The sequence below is a fragment of the Podarcis erhardii genome (assembly GCF_964252035.2).
Source record: "Podarcis erhardii genome assembly, chromosome: 17".
NCBI lineage: Eukaryota > Metazoa > Chordata > Lepidosauria > Squamata > Lacertidae > Podarcis > Podarcis erhardii.
The window spans coordinates 15977846-15992848 of NC_138515.1; the positions used below are offsets into that span (position 1 = coordinate 15977846).

The 15003-nt window shown below is 42.9% G+C and overlaps 1 protein-coding gene and 1 long non-coding RNA gene across 2 annotated transcripts; one reads left to right on the plus strand and one right to left on the minus strand.

The window, feature by feature from the left end:
* Window positions 1–1423: 1423 nt before the first annotated feature.
* Window positions 1424–10869, minus strand: LOC309332273 (uncharacterized protein). The gene is made up of 7 exons (XM_081845345.1): window positions 10692–10869; window positions 9274–9393; window positions 7362–7451; window positions 6212–6277; window positions 5100–5165; window positions 3182–3353; window positions 1424–2477 (listed from the first exon to the last, which is right to left on the minus strand). The coding sequence occupies exons 1-7, from the start codon at window positions 10819–10821 to the stop codon at window positions 1790–1792; spliced, it is 1332 nt and encodes a 443-aa protein (XP_081701471.1). The 5' UTR covers window positions 10822–10869; the 3' UTR covers window positions 1424–1789.
* Window positions 10870–10972: 103 nt separating this feature from the next.
* Window positions 10973–14295, plus strand: LOC309332569. The gene is made up of 3 exons (XR_014152185.1): window positions 10973–11060; window positions 11500–11523; window positions 13293–14295. It is a non-coding gene; the product is annotated as an uncharacterized lncRNA (long non-coding RNA).
* Window positions 14296–15003: the final 708 nt, after the last annotated feature.

Here is a 15003-nt window from a genome sequence, read left to right on the forward strand (position 1 = left end):
ATATGGCTTGGGAATTGTAGTTGGCTAGAGGCGCTGGGAGTTGTAGTTTGCTTTCGTTCTGGGTAATGTCAGGACAGGCCTCTTTGGTCAGGAAAAAATAAAGGACATAATATGAGACCCCCCCCTAAATACATAATGTGGGGTAATCTGCCTTGTATAGCTAACGTGCTTCTATCTAATTAATGCATGAAGGAGTTAACACCATAGAATAAGCTGTCCTGCCAGGCTTACCTGTGCTCTGACATACCAGGTGTAAAACATGGCTTCCCAAAAAAAATCCTGGTAAGTGTAGCATGTTTAGGATGCTGAGAGTTTTTAGGAAATCCTATTTCCCTTACAGAGCCACAATTCCCAGAGTTCGCTGGGAAGAGAGATTGTTAAACCCCTCAGAATTCTTTGGGGAAACTATGTTTAAGGTGGTAGAATACTGTGTTTCATTATGCATATTAAAAGATACTTACCTGGCAGGGGAGATACCTTGATCATTATGCATCTTAAAGTTTATTTGCTCAATGTGTGTGGTTGAAGTGGGTCTAAGGTTTTGCTGTTGATGAGTTGATTGCGCCCCCCCCCCCATGTTTGCTTATGTCTGTGTTGAGCAGGTGAATTTATAGAGAATTACATGGGGGAGGACTTGTAATTGCACAGGTGTGTGCAACATGTGGTAAGAAACATGCAGTGGAATATGGTTGCAGCATTACGTTGTGTGTTTTATGCCATCCATTTGGATGGGTATGCACTTGTGGCCTTATTGTTGCTGGGAGTAGTAACCTGAGCTGGCTTCTGGGTACTGGGAGCCTTAAAGTGCTCCTGATTGTTCCCTGGCCTGGGAGCCTTAAAGTGCTCCTGATTGTTCCCTGGCAAGGGAAGCTTGCTGGCCTTGCTTCTAGTAACTGCTGATCAGCCAACTGGCGGTGACAGCTAGCCTGCAGCGACCATCTGCATTATGGCATTCCCCCAAGGGAACTCTATCACAGCAGGCTTCCTGTAAGCGCTGAACATTTTGGATGTTATTTCAGTGGACAATCAGAACCACACAGAGGGTTTCTCACTTGCTGCATACCCAGCCTCCTTGCTTTTAATCACATCCCTTTTTACTGGCATGTCAGAAAAAGCTTCAGTAGTTAATTTTTTGTAGGTTAGGTTGCTGAACAAGCCCAGTAGAAAAGTTATTAACTCCACATAGGGGAGACCCCATACTAATGCTGTCTTTCAGGAAAGAATGCCTTGCTGATTTCATAAATTTCAGGATGCATGGAAAGAGGTTTCCCAAACCCCACAGAAACCTGTTTTATTCCTAGGATCAGTTAACACCAGCAAGGGGACCTAGCTGACTGTCCTCACCACCATATTTAGTGACTTCTGCATTAGTCTGGCTGAAAATAGCCATCAAGTCTACATCTTAATGTAGGGGAGACGAGAGTTCATTCATATAGTTGATTTATTGTACAGAAAATTTATTCATGTAACGTAACCTTATGTGGTTTTGCCATGGCTAGTGATTCAAAGCTTTATTTATTTATTTTCCCACATCATAATATGAAACTATTCCAATGTCTCTTAGGAGTACGTACTTTCTTACACCACTTTTTTCTCACTAAGCTCAGCTATCAATACCGTTCCAGCACGCCTTCAGACCCCTGTAGTCCCAACTTCCTTGTTGGTTTTCTCCTCACTTCAGAATCTCAATATTTCTCTCTCTCTGAATTTTGTACGGAGCAGCCAACTGTGAAGTTAGTAATCCAGATTTCTTTCCTTCTTTTTCAAAAATCATCGTCAACATCAGGATTTAACCTTGTGGTGGTGGTGGTGGCGGCGGTGCTGGTGGTGCTTCTGGGCCACTAGGTGGGGGTGGGGGTGGGGGAGCAGCTCCAGGCTCGCTTGGTGGAGGTGGTGGTGGTGCTGCTGGGCCACCAGGTGGGGGTGGGGGTGCAGCTCCAGGTTCGCTTGGTGGAGGTGGTGGTGCTGCTGCTGGGCCACCAGGTGGGGGTGGGGGTGCAGCTCCAGGCTCGCTTGGTGGAGGTGGTGGTGGTGCTGCTGCTGGGCCACCAGGTGGGGGTGGGGGTGCAGCTGCAGGCTCACTTGGTGGAGGTGGTGGTGGTGGTGCTGCTGCTGCTGGCTCATTTGGTGGCGGTGCTGCTGCTGGTGCACTTGGAGGTGGTGCTTCAGTTGATGGGGCTTGAGAGGGTGCCACTATTTCAGATGGTTCTGTCTCTCTAAGCCTGATTGACTCTAGAGTGCGGGCTGATTCATCAGAAAATGATGACACCTCATCTACTGAGTGTACAACAGGATCAAATGTTAGCATCCTTGAGGGTTTAGCCACCGAGGGGCTCTGTCCTACTGATCTTGGTCCGGACTCGTTCCATATCAAGCTCTCAGTTCTAGACATTGCAGATTCAGATGGATAGGGATGGAAAAAGGATGGCCCAAATAGTGCTTGATTTTCAGAAGAAGTAAATGAGAGCTCTGTGAAACTGGAATGCAAAGAGGGTGTTGATTTTGTGTCTGCTGTTTCTAAGGATCTCAGGGCTGTGTCACTCGAAATACCTTCCCACGTGGAAGACACTCCCATGCACAGCATTTCCTATGTAGGTTTCTCCACAATGCAGAACATTTGCCTGCAACCTGCATGGTCATCTGACAAACTGTTGCTTTACCAAGCCACTTCCATGTGGAGATGGCAGCATGCAGGCATATTAGGGGAGATGCGAAAAATGTATGTTAAAAAGGGACAGGCAGCTTTTTGCCCCTAGTGGCAGGGCCCTGCCCCCCTTTAATATCAGAGCAAGAACATATAGGACCTATAAGTATAAAGCTGCAAGATGGAGTGTTCCCATTCCAAGATTTGAGTCAGTTAATCGTGTATTCTGCCTTCCGGGATACTCCATTCTATTGCTCTTCCTCCCCTGCCCCTATAGCAGTTAGCCACTGTTTTGCGCCCACTGAGCATGTTCTGTCTTGACTGAGTTGGAGAAAATTAGGTTTTTTTGTGGGGTTTTTTAAAAAATACTTCTCTAAACCTTTGGATTCCCCCAAGCCTACTGATGCCTTCCTCTTGTGTGTGGATGATGCCATTTTGGCTACACAAGGAACTACATTTAGATAATGTGTTGACTATTAATACAGAATATACAGATGGATCGTTAGAATTCATCATTTGTGTGATGGGAAGACTTACCTAATTCTTTTGCTACATTGGTATATAGTCATACCACAAAGCATTGTAAGCAATATTAAAACACACAGAGTTGCTGAGGATACAGCCAACAGTATCTGTTCCCGGGGTCGTGGTCTTTCTTCTTCTTTGGAGACAAGTTGTATGCGCTTCTCAATCTCTGCATTGTCTGAAACTTAAGGCAGGGCAGTTGTTTAAAATTAATCAAATGGAAACAGCTGTTTACCTTTAAATCCACTAAATTGCTTACCAAATTCTGTATGAAAAGAAGTCAATGTGTGATCAGCAAGAATTAAAACCATACATTTTAACATTCTTTTTGGTAATTGATGGAAAAAGAAAAAGATGTGGTACCAAGCATTTTGTTGTTGTTAAATTAACTGAATTACAAGTATCAACAGATTCATTGGCATAGCAATGAATGAACAAATGAATGGAAACCAATTATTCACTATATAAGTAAGTTATCATCATCAAGCTCTGAATATAATTTTATAAATATATGTTGAAAACTGCTTATTGTACATCTTTGTATAGGTCACTGTTTTATCTGCAGTTGTTGCCATTGTTGCCTTTGTTGTTATACTGTAGATTTTCTGAAGCCGGCCCAGACTGGAAAAAAAAATCCTGAAAGATTTAGCTTATAGTGGTTCTCCAGGCAATGGGTATTCCACTATGGGGGAGCAATCCAAAAACACTTTTGTGCATGCATTTGCCATTTGGACTTGGTGCACAGATGTCATAGAGAGAAGTGTATTCTTGGTTTATCTGAGAGATCTTGACAGCACATGTTGAAAATATATGGGCAGGGCTGCAGGAATCCTAGATACCTGATCCTCTGGATAGAAAATTCCCAGGGATTTGAAAAAGTAACCCAGTTTACATGTCACAGTCTACCAGGTGTCACTAACATTTTTTGACTAGCAGGCAGATTTTGAACTTTGAGAGAGTGTTAGAGTACCTACCAGTCACAAAATGACTGCCATGGAGGGGGCATGGCATAATAAAATTAGAGAGACAATCACTCCCAACAACTTTATGCACATACTATGGGAAGTCAGCTGTGTCTTAATGGTTCCTAATTATGGAGATTATACACACACACACTCACTGATGCTGTTGTTGTCTAGTAGCAACAGAGAGCGTTCCTCAATACAGTGGAACCTCGGTTGTCGAATGCTTCGGAAGCTGAATGCTTTGGTTTTTGAATGCCAACAACCTGGAAGTGAATACTTCCGTTTTCAAACACGCCTCAGAAGTCGAACAGCTTCTGAGGCACGTTTCTCCATTCTTTCAATGGATTTTGCCGACCGGCAATTGCGCCTCAGTTGTCAAACATTTCAGAAGTTGAACGGTCTTCCAGAACGGATTACATTCAACAACCAAGGTTCCACTGTACAGTACTGAGGAAAATATATAAGATAACCACACCACTCTCATTTCACAGAAATCATTTAGAAGGTACCTGCACAATTTGCCCCTTATCTTTCTTTTTAGGAGAACTTGAGGCCTTTTTTGTGTGTGTGTGTAATTGAAAACTCAGTCTGGGGCACCTGCTCAGTGACACACCACTGCGGGTCACAGGCTGGTGACCCCTGCAAGTAATCCATAGTTGATGTTTAACTGTGAATGTGCTGATCTGGTTTAGTATCATGTTTGATGTAGGGATGGGTTCTTTAACAAATCATTATCACTAAAAGAAGCAGCAGCAGTGGCTACAGATCATAGTTTGTTTAAGGCAAAACATACCACAATCTCTAGGCCAGAAATAAAGCTAAGTCAAGGCTGGATCCTTGAAAATTTAACTATTTTTCAGCTCTAAATATAGGCAATACAAAATGTTCATCTCTTGTGCAAATGTTGTGTAAGGTAAGATCATATGGCAATTTCAGGTTTCACCCCTGCTAAATTGTGTCCTTACTTGGTACCGGTTGGAAAAAGAGATCTTTTACTGGACTTCTGTCAAAATCTTCATTAAACATTCGTCCTGTAATAAAAGTTAAGAATGCAATTCAATTAAAAACAAATATTTAATTTGTGCAATACTTCTTATGTACATAGTTCAAGCATAGCTAATGGACTGTCCATTATGTCCAAGCCAGGGATCATGGTTTCTTTCTTCAAACAAATTGGTCAGTAATTCACAGCTAACCTTTAACTATGGTTTATAATGACATGCAAATGCGATCAGTGTCAACTCTTTTTACTGATTCCTGAAAATCCACAGGAATCTTCCCAAAGGGGGCATGGGGGCAAAGTATATACAGGCAACCCTTCATTGGGGGTTAAGTTCCAAGGCACCACATGCTTAAGTAAAATCATGTATATTTGAAACACCATTGAAAAAGCCTGCAAACACCCCATTCCACCTCCACCCCATTCTGCCCCCTTTTGTGACTTTTTAGATCACTTCCAGACTTTAATGTGATAAGTGTTAGAAACCGAGATACAAAAGCTAGGAGCTAAATGGCAGCATAAACTTAGGTTATGGGCGCAACAATGGAATGTCTAGGCGTGCTTTTTTATAGCAAGAATACAAAGCTGAAAATGAATGAACTGCAGCTGAAATATTATGTTCGTTTTTCACATGGTTTAGTCCTTCCCCTGCCCAGCCCCTAATGTTCTTAAGAGGCTCTCTTCTCCAATCTTCAGAGAATAGCTAGAAGTTGGGAGGCAGAAAAAGGTCCTCCTTCCACTCTGCAGTTTTAATCTGAAATCTTAGGCACAGGACTGTGGCCGAAGCTCAGAAACTGCTCGCACTTAGGAAATTCCCTGTTGCAAAATGCGCCTAGAACAATGAGAGTTTCAAACACTGGATGTGATGTGTGGTCGCACACATATCAAATGCACATAAATGGGGGGTTGCCCGTACCCCAAATAAATAATACATAGCCAGCATCAGAGATTAGGCCTAGGTGTTCTGGTAGCTTTGGTAACTGAACAATAGTGAGACCAAAGTAGATATGGCCTCTGAAGAATTATTTGTACAGTTGGATCACATGGAAGTTTCTCCACAGCTAACTGTGCCTTTACCTGGTACCGGATGAAAAAGGACATCTTCTGGTTGATTTTTATAAACATCTTCATTATTTGGTGGTACTATAATAAAAGTTAAGAAATATGTGATTCGGTTAAAAAAAAAAATCAGATTCCTTGTTCACTAATTTCTTATGAACATAGGTCATGGGGTAGTTAATGAACTGGCTTTGTACTATGTCCAAACTTGGGACCGTGGTTTGTTTTGCTCAAACAAATCACAATCAGTAATCCAAACTTGTTTGTCTGAGATTGTGGTTTGTCTGAAACAAAACAAAACAAATCCACAGTTGATTCATAAAGGTACCGGTAAGTGGTCTCTATCTCTAGATTGCAGTTGTAGAGGGTAGGTGGGAAGAAAGGGCAGTAACTGAATGGGCCCCTCCTCCATGCTTTTCCCTCTAAGAGAAAAAAAAAAAAGACCGCTATGGGAAGAGTTAAACCTCTCCCCTCAGGGCAGGAAAAGGTTAATATGCCACACTCTCACTGCAGGTGGAGATTCCAGACAGGAAGGGGTTAAGCCCACCCACCCCATATAGGTAAATTTGGGATGTGCAGCCCACAGCAGCCCTAGAGTCAGGTAAGTGAGGCACTGGGCCTTGGGAAGGAGCTGTGAGAGCCCTGACAGGGTCCTAGAGTCCTCCTACCTCCTTTCTAAAAGCCAGTTAGCACTTTCCCAGCTTTGGGAAGGAGATAGAAGGGCTATAGGACCCTGCCAGAGCCTCACACCTCCCTCCCCAAACCCAGTGCCTCACTTACCTAGCTTTGGGAAGGCTGCATGTTGTCAAATTTTGGCTTTGCTCCACCCCCCTCCCGCTGCGTGACAAGACTGTGCAGTCTATGGGTTCTGTGTCCACTTGGTATAAAAAAAGAAGCAAAGCAGCCCAGAACTATGTGTTCATAGTAAACCACAGTTTTCATTATCCATGGTTTTACTGTGACATGCAAATGAGGTCACTATCAACTCTTCAGAATTTAAATTGGTTCCTGAAAATCTAGTGATGGCTCCCTGAAAATGTAATTATGGGCCATGAAAATGCACTTTTTGTGCAAACCAGTAACTATGGTTTATCATGACATGCAAATATGATATGTAAGGTTGGACCACATGGGATTTCCAGGTTTCATCACCGCTAACTGTTCTTACGTGGTATTGGATGGAAAAGGTGATCAATGGATAGACTTTTGTCAACATCTTCATTATCTTGTAATCCAACATCTTCATGATTCTGTGGCCCTATAGTAAAGTTAAGAACTGTGCAATTCAATTAAAATTAAGCAATCACTTAAAAATAAGCAATCCTTTTGTTTCTAGTTAATGAACTGGCTTAGTATTATGTCTTAACTGGGGATTATGGTTTCTTTTACTGATGAATGATCAGTAGTCTAAGAATAAATATCAGCTACAGATTGTAGTTTGTTTGAGGCAAAACAGACCACAGTTCCCAGCTCAGACATAAAGCTAAGCCACAGATGTTGTTTTGTTTCTCTTGCATACTAGCAGGGAAGAATAAAGTGGCCCAGACCCAACACATACACTGCCAACATTTTTCAGCAGTAGTACCAATTCCTGAAAACCCAGTGATGGCTCCGTGAAAAATTACGTGGTTTTTCCCAGTCCTAGATAGGGGAAATACAAAATGCACATACATAATGTGGGTTCACACACAAATTTCAGTTTTAAGCACTGCTGAACTATGTCCTTACCTGCTACTCAATAGAAAAAGACACCTCTGGGTGGATGTTTGTCAAGTTCTTCATTATCCCATACTTCTGTAACAAAGTTGCAGAAGTATGCAATATTTTTTAATGCACCCACCACTTTCTTTGTCCACTGTTTTGTTATGTACATACAGTAAGCCCACAACTTTCCTGGGGTTCCAGGAAAAATGCCTTTGGCAATCCCACCTGCCACTGAACCCAGTGCATTTTGACTATGTGCAATTTTGGCTTTAGGCATGATCCCCAGAACATAACCCCCACGTAATTTGCAGGCTTACTGTAGTTCTTTGTTTTCTAAGTGCAGAGATAGCCCTCTTCCCAGTGTGAAGAAGAACAACGACTTTGGCAGTACTCTCCTTATTGTATAGTTGGGCTGTGCAAATTCCAATATCAGCCATGAAAGACATAGATCAAGGAGAATGAACAGCTGGAGCCTTGTTGTAATTAAAACGGTGCCATTATTATTCATTGGTACACAAGTGTAGAGTTTTGTTGCTCATGGCTACACAGCATGCAGAAGCAAACACTTGAAGTAAGAAAGAGGGGTTCTTTTGATTGGGAGTTACACTGAAGACCAGATGGAGCATCTGTTACCACTGCCTACTCCATATGAAATGGAGGTCTGCCATTTTCCAGAACTAGCTGTTTCCTAGTTCTGCTGGATCTCTCAGTGGCCTTTGATACCATTTGACTATGACATCCTTCTGAACTGTCTAGAGGAGCTGGGGACACTGTTATACATTGACTTTATCCCTTGCAACTTGTTCATGCGTTGTGAATCTATACATATCTTCTATCCATTTGTTGAAGAGAGCCACATTTTTTTCCTTCCAGTTCATCAATACTAGTCTTTTTTCCATACTGCCCCTTAGTTAGATTCCAAGTACTGCAAATTTAATGTTTTTTCGTACAGTTGCATTAATCATTTCTGCTACCCTCTCCCAAAAATATACCAATGTGGGACATTGTATGAACATAAGTTTTAAAGAAGCATTATCATCTCCAGCAGCTTAGATAGCCCTTTCCTAACTCCAGTAAATTCAAAATATAATTTTTTTGTATGCGTCTTAGTCTAAGGTCCAGAAACACCCTTGTTATAGAACTTTGCTTGGTTGAGATTGACATCCCTAACACATTATTCCATTCGTCCCTTAATATCTGCATATCAAACTGGTTTGCTGTATAAACATTTTCATAAGGTGACAGTGGGGTATTTTTTGTTACATAAGTATTGATCAGATGTTTTAATAACTCTGAGCCTCTGAGGCTGTAAAAGTTGTTGGTCTTTTGCCTTATATTTCTTTTTATTTTTAATAAAGAATAATAAAAAAGTTTACCTTCCATTATAGAAATCTTATGTACAGCAGGGTGTACGACGATGTGCTTCGTACTTCCTGCCTCCTCCTCCTCGTTTGCTTTCTTCTCATGATTTATCCGAATAATAACTTTATGTTTCTCTAGATAAATGAGATACATTTTTAAAAAATCACTTTATTCAATTATGGTTGAAAGAGCAGAAGCCTGCTATGATTTCTTCATCCAAACCCAACATCAGGCCTTTAAACAATACTCTGAGACAGTAGTCTTCCGTTTTTCCAGACCTTGGATCTACCTTTAACCCAAACATGCATTCGAGGACCCATTTCTTAATGTTATACCATATACTTGTAGGTTTGTTAGTGCTAGCGTTGCAACCCATGCCATAGATCAGGCCATGCTCTGGCAGTGGGTCCCAACCCAGCAATTGAAGACCAATACTCTTAAGAGAGGTTGGGAACCTTTGGCCCTCCAGGACTTGCCAAGCGACAACTCCCATCAGCTCCAACTCACATGGGGGTAGTGGGAGTTGTAGTACAGCACCATCTGGGGAGCCAAATATTTCTCCAGCCCGGCTCTAAGATAATTATAGAACAGGTTTATATGTTTCAAATGGATTACTCTTAGATCATGAGTATTAATCCATCAGAGGTCTGCTTGAGGCCACGGAAACCAGTGGACTAACTTCTGTGCTAGATTCAGTCCATTATGGCTACATGGAACCTCCAGATTTAGATATACCAATGAATCTCAGTGGCTGAGGAATGACAGCAGGGAAGGGCAACTGCCTTCATGGTCTCAAATGTGGGCTTTCTAAAGGAATCAGGGTGGCCACTGTGAGAAGTGGATTTGCTGGCCTACATCCTGGTCCTGAACCGGTGGGTTGCAGACTGATCCAAGGTGAGTTGCAATAGGAGCACTACCACCATGCAAATATATGCTTAAAAGATTTAAGAAGTGGGTCTCCAAATGCAAGTTTGGGTTAAATGTGGGTCCTGGGTCTGTAAAGGTTGAAGGCATACCTGGCCTATATGGAGCTAGAGTCAGATCCACCAGGGTTCTTCTCATATTCTTAACATGACTACAGATGGAGACAAAAGGCAAATAATAGCTGTGGACAGGAAGACAAGGTATCCAGCCACCAACACCCCCCAAATCACTGAATTTTGTTGCCAGTAGAGTGGTGTCAGAAATTAAAGGGGCAGGAGCTTAAAATATTCGACAAAGTACACCAAATATAATAGAGAAGAGTCCAGCTGAAGAGAGGTTCTGAGTGACACCATACAGTGATTATTGTCTGATTACTGTATTGTCACTTTCATTTCCTCCCCTCCCCCCCCCCCCGGCCGGCCATTGTTTGTGGTTTTGCAGCACAATAGTAGTGTACAATAAACATCATGTTCTTAGATGAGGCATATAGCTTTCAAAGAGATCATACCTTTAGTAGCTCCTGCAAATATTAATGATGATAAAAAGATAAACAGTAGCAGATTCATAAGGGAAACTGTCCAACGTCTCAAATCATTCTTCTGGGCGACTCTCACTCTTTCCCTGCTGGAATCATTCATGTTGCATGCTGTAGTATCACATTATGACATCACCATGCCCTTTAACCTCACAATGAACCAGCTGGAGAAGAATGGAAGACTGGGCATTTTGCAGAGTTAAAACAAACACATCTAACTTGGATCAATTTCCAAACTACCCAGAATTCTTGGGAGAGGGGGATGTGCATCAAACGTACTGTAAATGTACAGCGCATGTGCAGCTTAAGTGTACATGCAAAATCCCTGAAGGACAGAATAAAGTAAGGCTTATGAAGGGTGTGGTTTGAGGTGAGGGTGTGTGGCTGAGGCCAGGAAGTCTTCTGGGGGCCAGAGAGGCCTAGGGCGGCCTGAGGTTCAACTTTGACCATAGGCAGTGTTCTCAAAAGTCTAATGGCTCAAGCTTCCTTGGAAATAATTGCTTCTGTTCATCCAGGCATTTGGCTCTGAATTGGGTGATAATCCAAGTATGTATTGCTATTCATCTTTTACTAGGGTAGGGTAGAATTGGTCCGTATGTTACTGAAGGTTGAGCGCTTTCAGTCAATTGTTATTTTAGCTTTTCGGTACGCTTGATTTTTTGTTACCATTTATGCTTTAATAATTGTATTGCTCTGAGACATTTTTGTACTAAGTGATGAATAAATGCAAACAACAACAACAACAACAACAACAACAACAGTAATATTTTCTTGCTTCCAGTGTTTGTCTGCTGCTTGTGATAAGGTAAAGGATTCTGCATATGCTCACAGCTACTCTTCTTTTTAATATTGTTACCCATTTCCAGAGCTGATCCCAAGCATTTAAATGTGTTCTAGAGCTGTGCTTTGGGAAATCCTAGTCAAAATAAAGCCTTTCAGAGAAGTGGGGCAGGGAGGGGAGGAACAGGATGAGGAAACAGGTGTATACAAAGAGGCATAGGGGCAAGGAAAGGAGAAAAGTGAAAAATGAAGGGGGAAGGGAAACAAAATGATTTAGGGTGTGGGGTAGAAATAGTGAGTGGGAAACAGGAAAAAGAGGCCAAGAAGGAAAAGCAAGGTCTGGGTCAAAAAAGTATATTTAAATCAACTTTTTTTTGGAAAGGTCAGAAAAGAGAGAGAATTGTGTGGAAATTAGGCACGACAGGATTAGAAAAGAATGGAAATGCTCAGATAACTTAATGGGAGAAAAGGGAAGAATGAATGACTGTGAGGTACTGAGATAGTTTTTAAAATGCAAAGGAGGCAAGGAAGAAAGGAAAACGAGAACATTTGGCATACTGAAGCATTTGGTTAAGAAGGCATTGACTGACATTTGTTTAGCAAACCCCGCTTTAAACACCACCACCACCCAGACTACCACCATGGGGTAGAGTGCAGGGGCAAATACAAGAGAGCCATTTCCCTATCTATAAAATAAAATGTTACAGGGATTGGGGGAGGTTGAAAGTGAAGGCAGGAAAACGACACTTCTTAAACCTAAAGCAAAAGTAATTTGTACGCCCTGCTACAAATGTCTAGCCCACCATTTTTCTGCACAAGGCAGACCTATTGCTGAGGGTTGCTTCAGATCCAGTCCTTGCCCAGCAGCGGCTGCTGAAGGATGCCAGCTTGGCTGGGAAGAAAACAACAAGGGACTTGGGGGGGGGGCAGAGAAGGAGAAGCCAAGCAGCCACCCTGTACCACGTTAGTTAGCCCAGCTCTGCCTCAGCCCAAGGATGGAAACAGAATATTATTGTAAGCCAACCTGTGCAGTGTCATGGTTAGTGTCAGACAAGGACTGGAGAGACCAGGGTTCAAATCCCCATCAAATAACTGGGCATAGCTGTTAACCTTCCCTCTTTTTTTGCGGGAAATTCCCTTATTCCAGCGCCATTTTCCGCTGCTATCCCAGATTGTTAGATATCCCATGGCATAGACTGTCCCCGGGACAGGTGAGGCTGCTGATCCCTTATTTTCAAATCTGAAAATTGACAGCTATGTAACTGGGTAACCTTGGGCTAGGGTAGTTGTGAGAATACTATAGGGAGGAGGAGAGGCAGGCAATGTAACCGAAGGAGCTGGCTGAGCTGCCCTGGAATGATGCATAAGGAAGCTGGAACTATTTGTCCCTCTTGCTTTCTTTGGTCTGGAGCTAAAAATATTACCTGTTACACGTTCTGTGCCTTTAGCTATATCCTGGAATGCAGCAAATAAAAAAGTATTTCCCCTTCGCCATACAGACTACAGTTCAGCCGCTAATATCTTGCTCCTTTGAGAGCCGGTGTGGTGTAGTGGTTAAGAGCGGTGGACTCGTAATCTGGTGAACCGGGTTCGCTTCCCCACTCCTCCACATGCAGCTGCTGGGTGACCTTGGGCCAGTCACACTTCTATGAAGTCTCTCAGCCCCACTCACCTCACAGAGTGTTTGTTGTGGGGGGAGGAAGGGAAAGGAGAATGTTAGCCGCTTTGAGACTCCTTCGGGTAGTGATAAAGTGGGATATCAAATCCAAATTCCTCCTCTTCTTCCTCGGGCAGAGGCATCATGCAGTTACTAACATCCTACAGAAAGGGCTTCTTATGCAGTGGCGCAACTTTTCTGGATCGCATCCATCTCCTGGAACTTTCTTGTTTAGGGATGCAGGCTGAGTTCTGGGGTTGCCTCTGTGCGCGACACCGAGATGCAGACCTCATAGATGCGGAAGGTGGCAAAGGCACCAGCCACAATGCAGCAAATGCCCACGATGTACCACCAGTTGAAGGCACCAAAGGAAACCCCATTTAAAATGCAGTAGATACCGAAAGCAATGGCAGCAATGACAGAGATAATCTGTAGGCAAACAGGTGGGTCACCTCCTCTCTCTTGCATAGCCAGGTCAGCAAGTTAAGAATTTTCCAAGCTGAAATGATCGATGATTCAGTGTTCTGTATTGTGGTTTTTTTAAAAGTTGCTGAGAGAAGTGAAGTCTGTCTACTGTGGTGTGCTCATGGTGTGTGCAATATATATTAGTACTTGGCTAGAAGGATTAAGGTTCTGTAGGCATTTTATCCTAATTTCCAATTATGTTAAGGGTCCACAATCCATCTGATTCCATTAAGCATCTTAGAATGCACAATATCTTAATTTATTTGGTGGGAATAAGATGCACATAAAAACTTGGGTAGCAGAGGGTGGAGAAAATCAGCAAAACTGTTTTGTTGCTCCCATCTTCGACACTGGAGGCTTCTCCTTGGGCAAAACATCTGAGGAACTTCAGTGGTAGTTTAACTATTATATTAGCGTCATTTAAGTTAGGGAATGATATTAGCGTCATTTAAGTTAGGGAAGCTCAGACTTCCATAACAGAAGTGCAAGCCATGATTAGCTTACTATGCTGATGCTGGTAAGATGCTCCTAGAAGCTCCCATTTTTATTTTTTTAAGTGTTGGTGCTGACCTTTAAAGCCCTAAATGGCCTCAGTCCAGTATATCTGAAGGAGCGTCTCCACCCCCATCGTTCTACCCGGACACTGAGGTCCAGTGCCGAGGGCCTTCTGGCGATTCCCTCACTGCGAGAAGCCAAGTTACAGGGAACCAGGCAGAGGGCCTTCTCGGTAGTGGTGCCCACCCTGTGGAACGCCTTCCCACCAGATGCCAAAGAGAACAACAACTACCAGACTTTTAGAAGACATCTGAAGGCAGCCCTGTTTAGGGAAGCTTTTAATGTTTAATGTAATACAGTATATATATATTTTTGGAAGCCGCCCAGAGTGGCTGGGGAAGCCCAGCCAGATGGGCGGGGTATAAATAATAAATTATTATTATTATTATTATTATTATTATTATTATTAGGTGCTGGGTATGGTTCCCTCCTCCCCATTTCATCCCCACAACAACTCTGCGAGGCAAGCTGGGCTCAGACAGTGACTGGCTCAGTGAGGCTTCCTGGCTGAGTTTCTTGGGGATTTGAACCTCGTCCAACACGAACCACATTGGCTCTCCAACCAATCTATGCAATAATATGCCTGTTCGGGTCAGATGTCCTTCTAAGACAGGGAGAGAACACGCAGCAGTATCTTACAATGGAGGTAACTTGTGGGTTGACCCCGATTTTAGGTTCCGAATGTGCATTCTAGGGTATGCTCTGTTCACACGGGGGCCAGAGAGACTGGTTGACGCTAGGTCAGTTGTTACTCATCGCACATGGAATCATATATCCATAACTCCCTTGCTGCAGTGTCCTACTAGGGAACGTGAGTAATGGCAGATT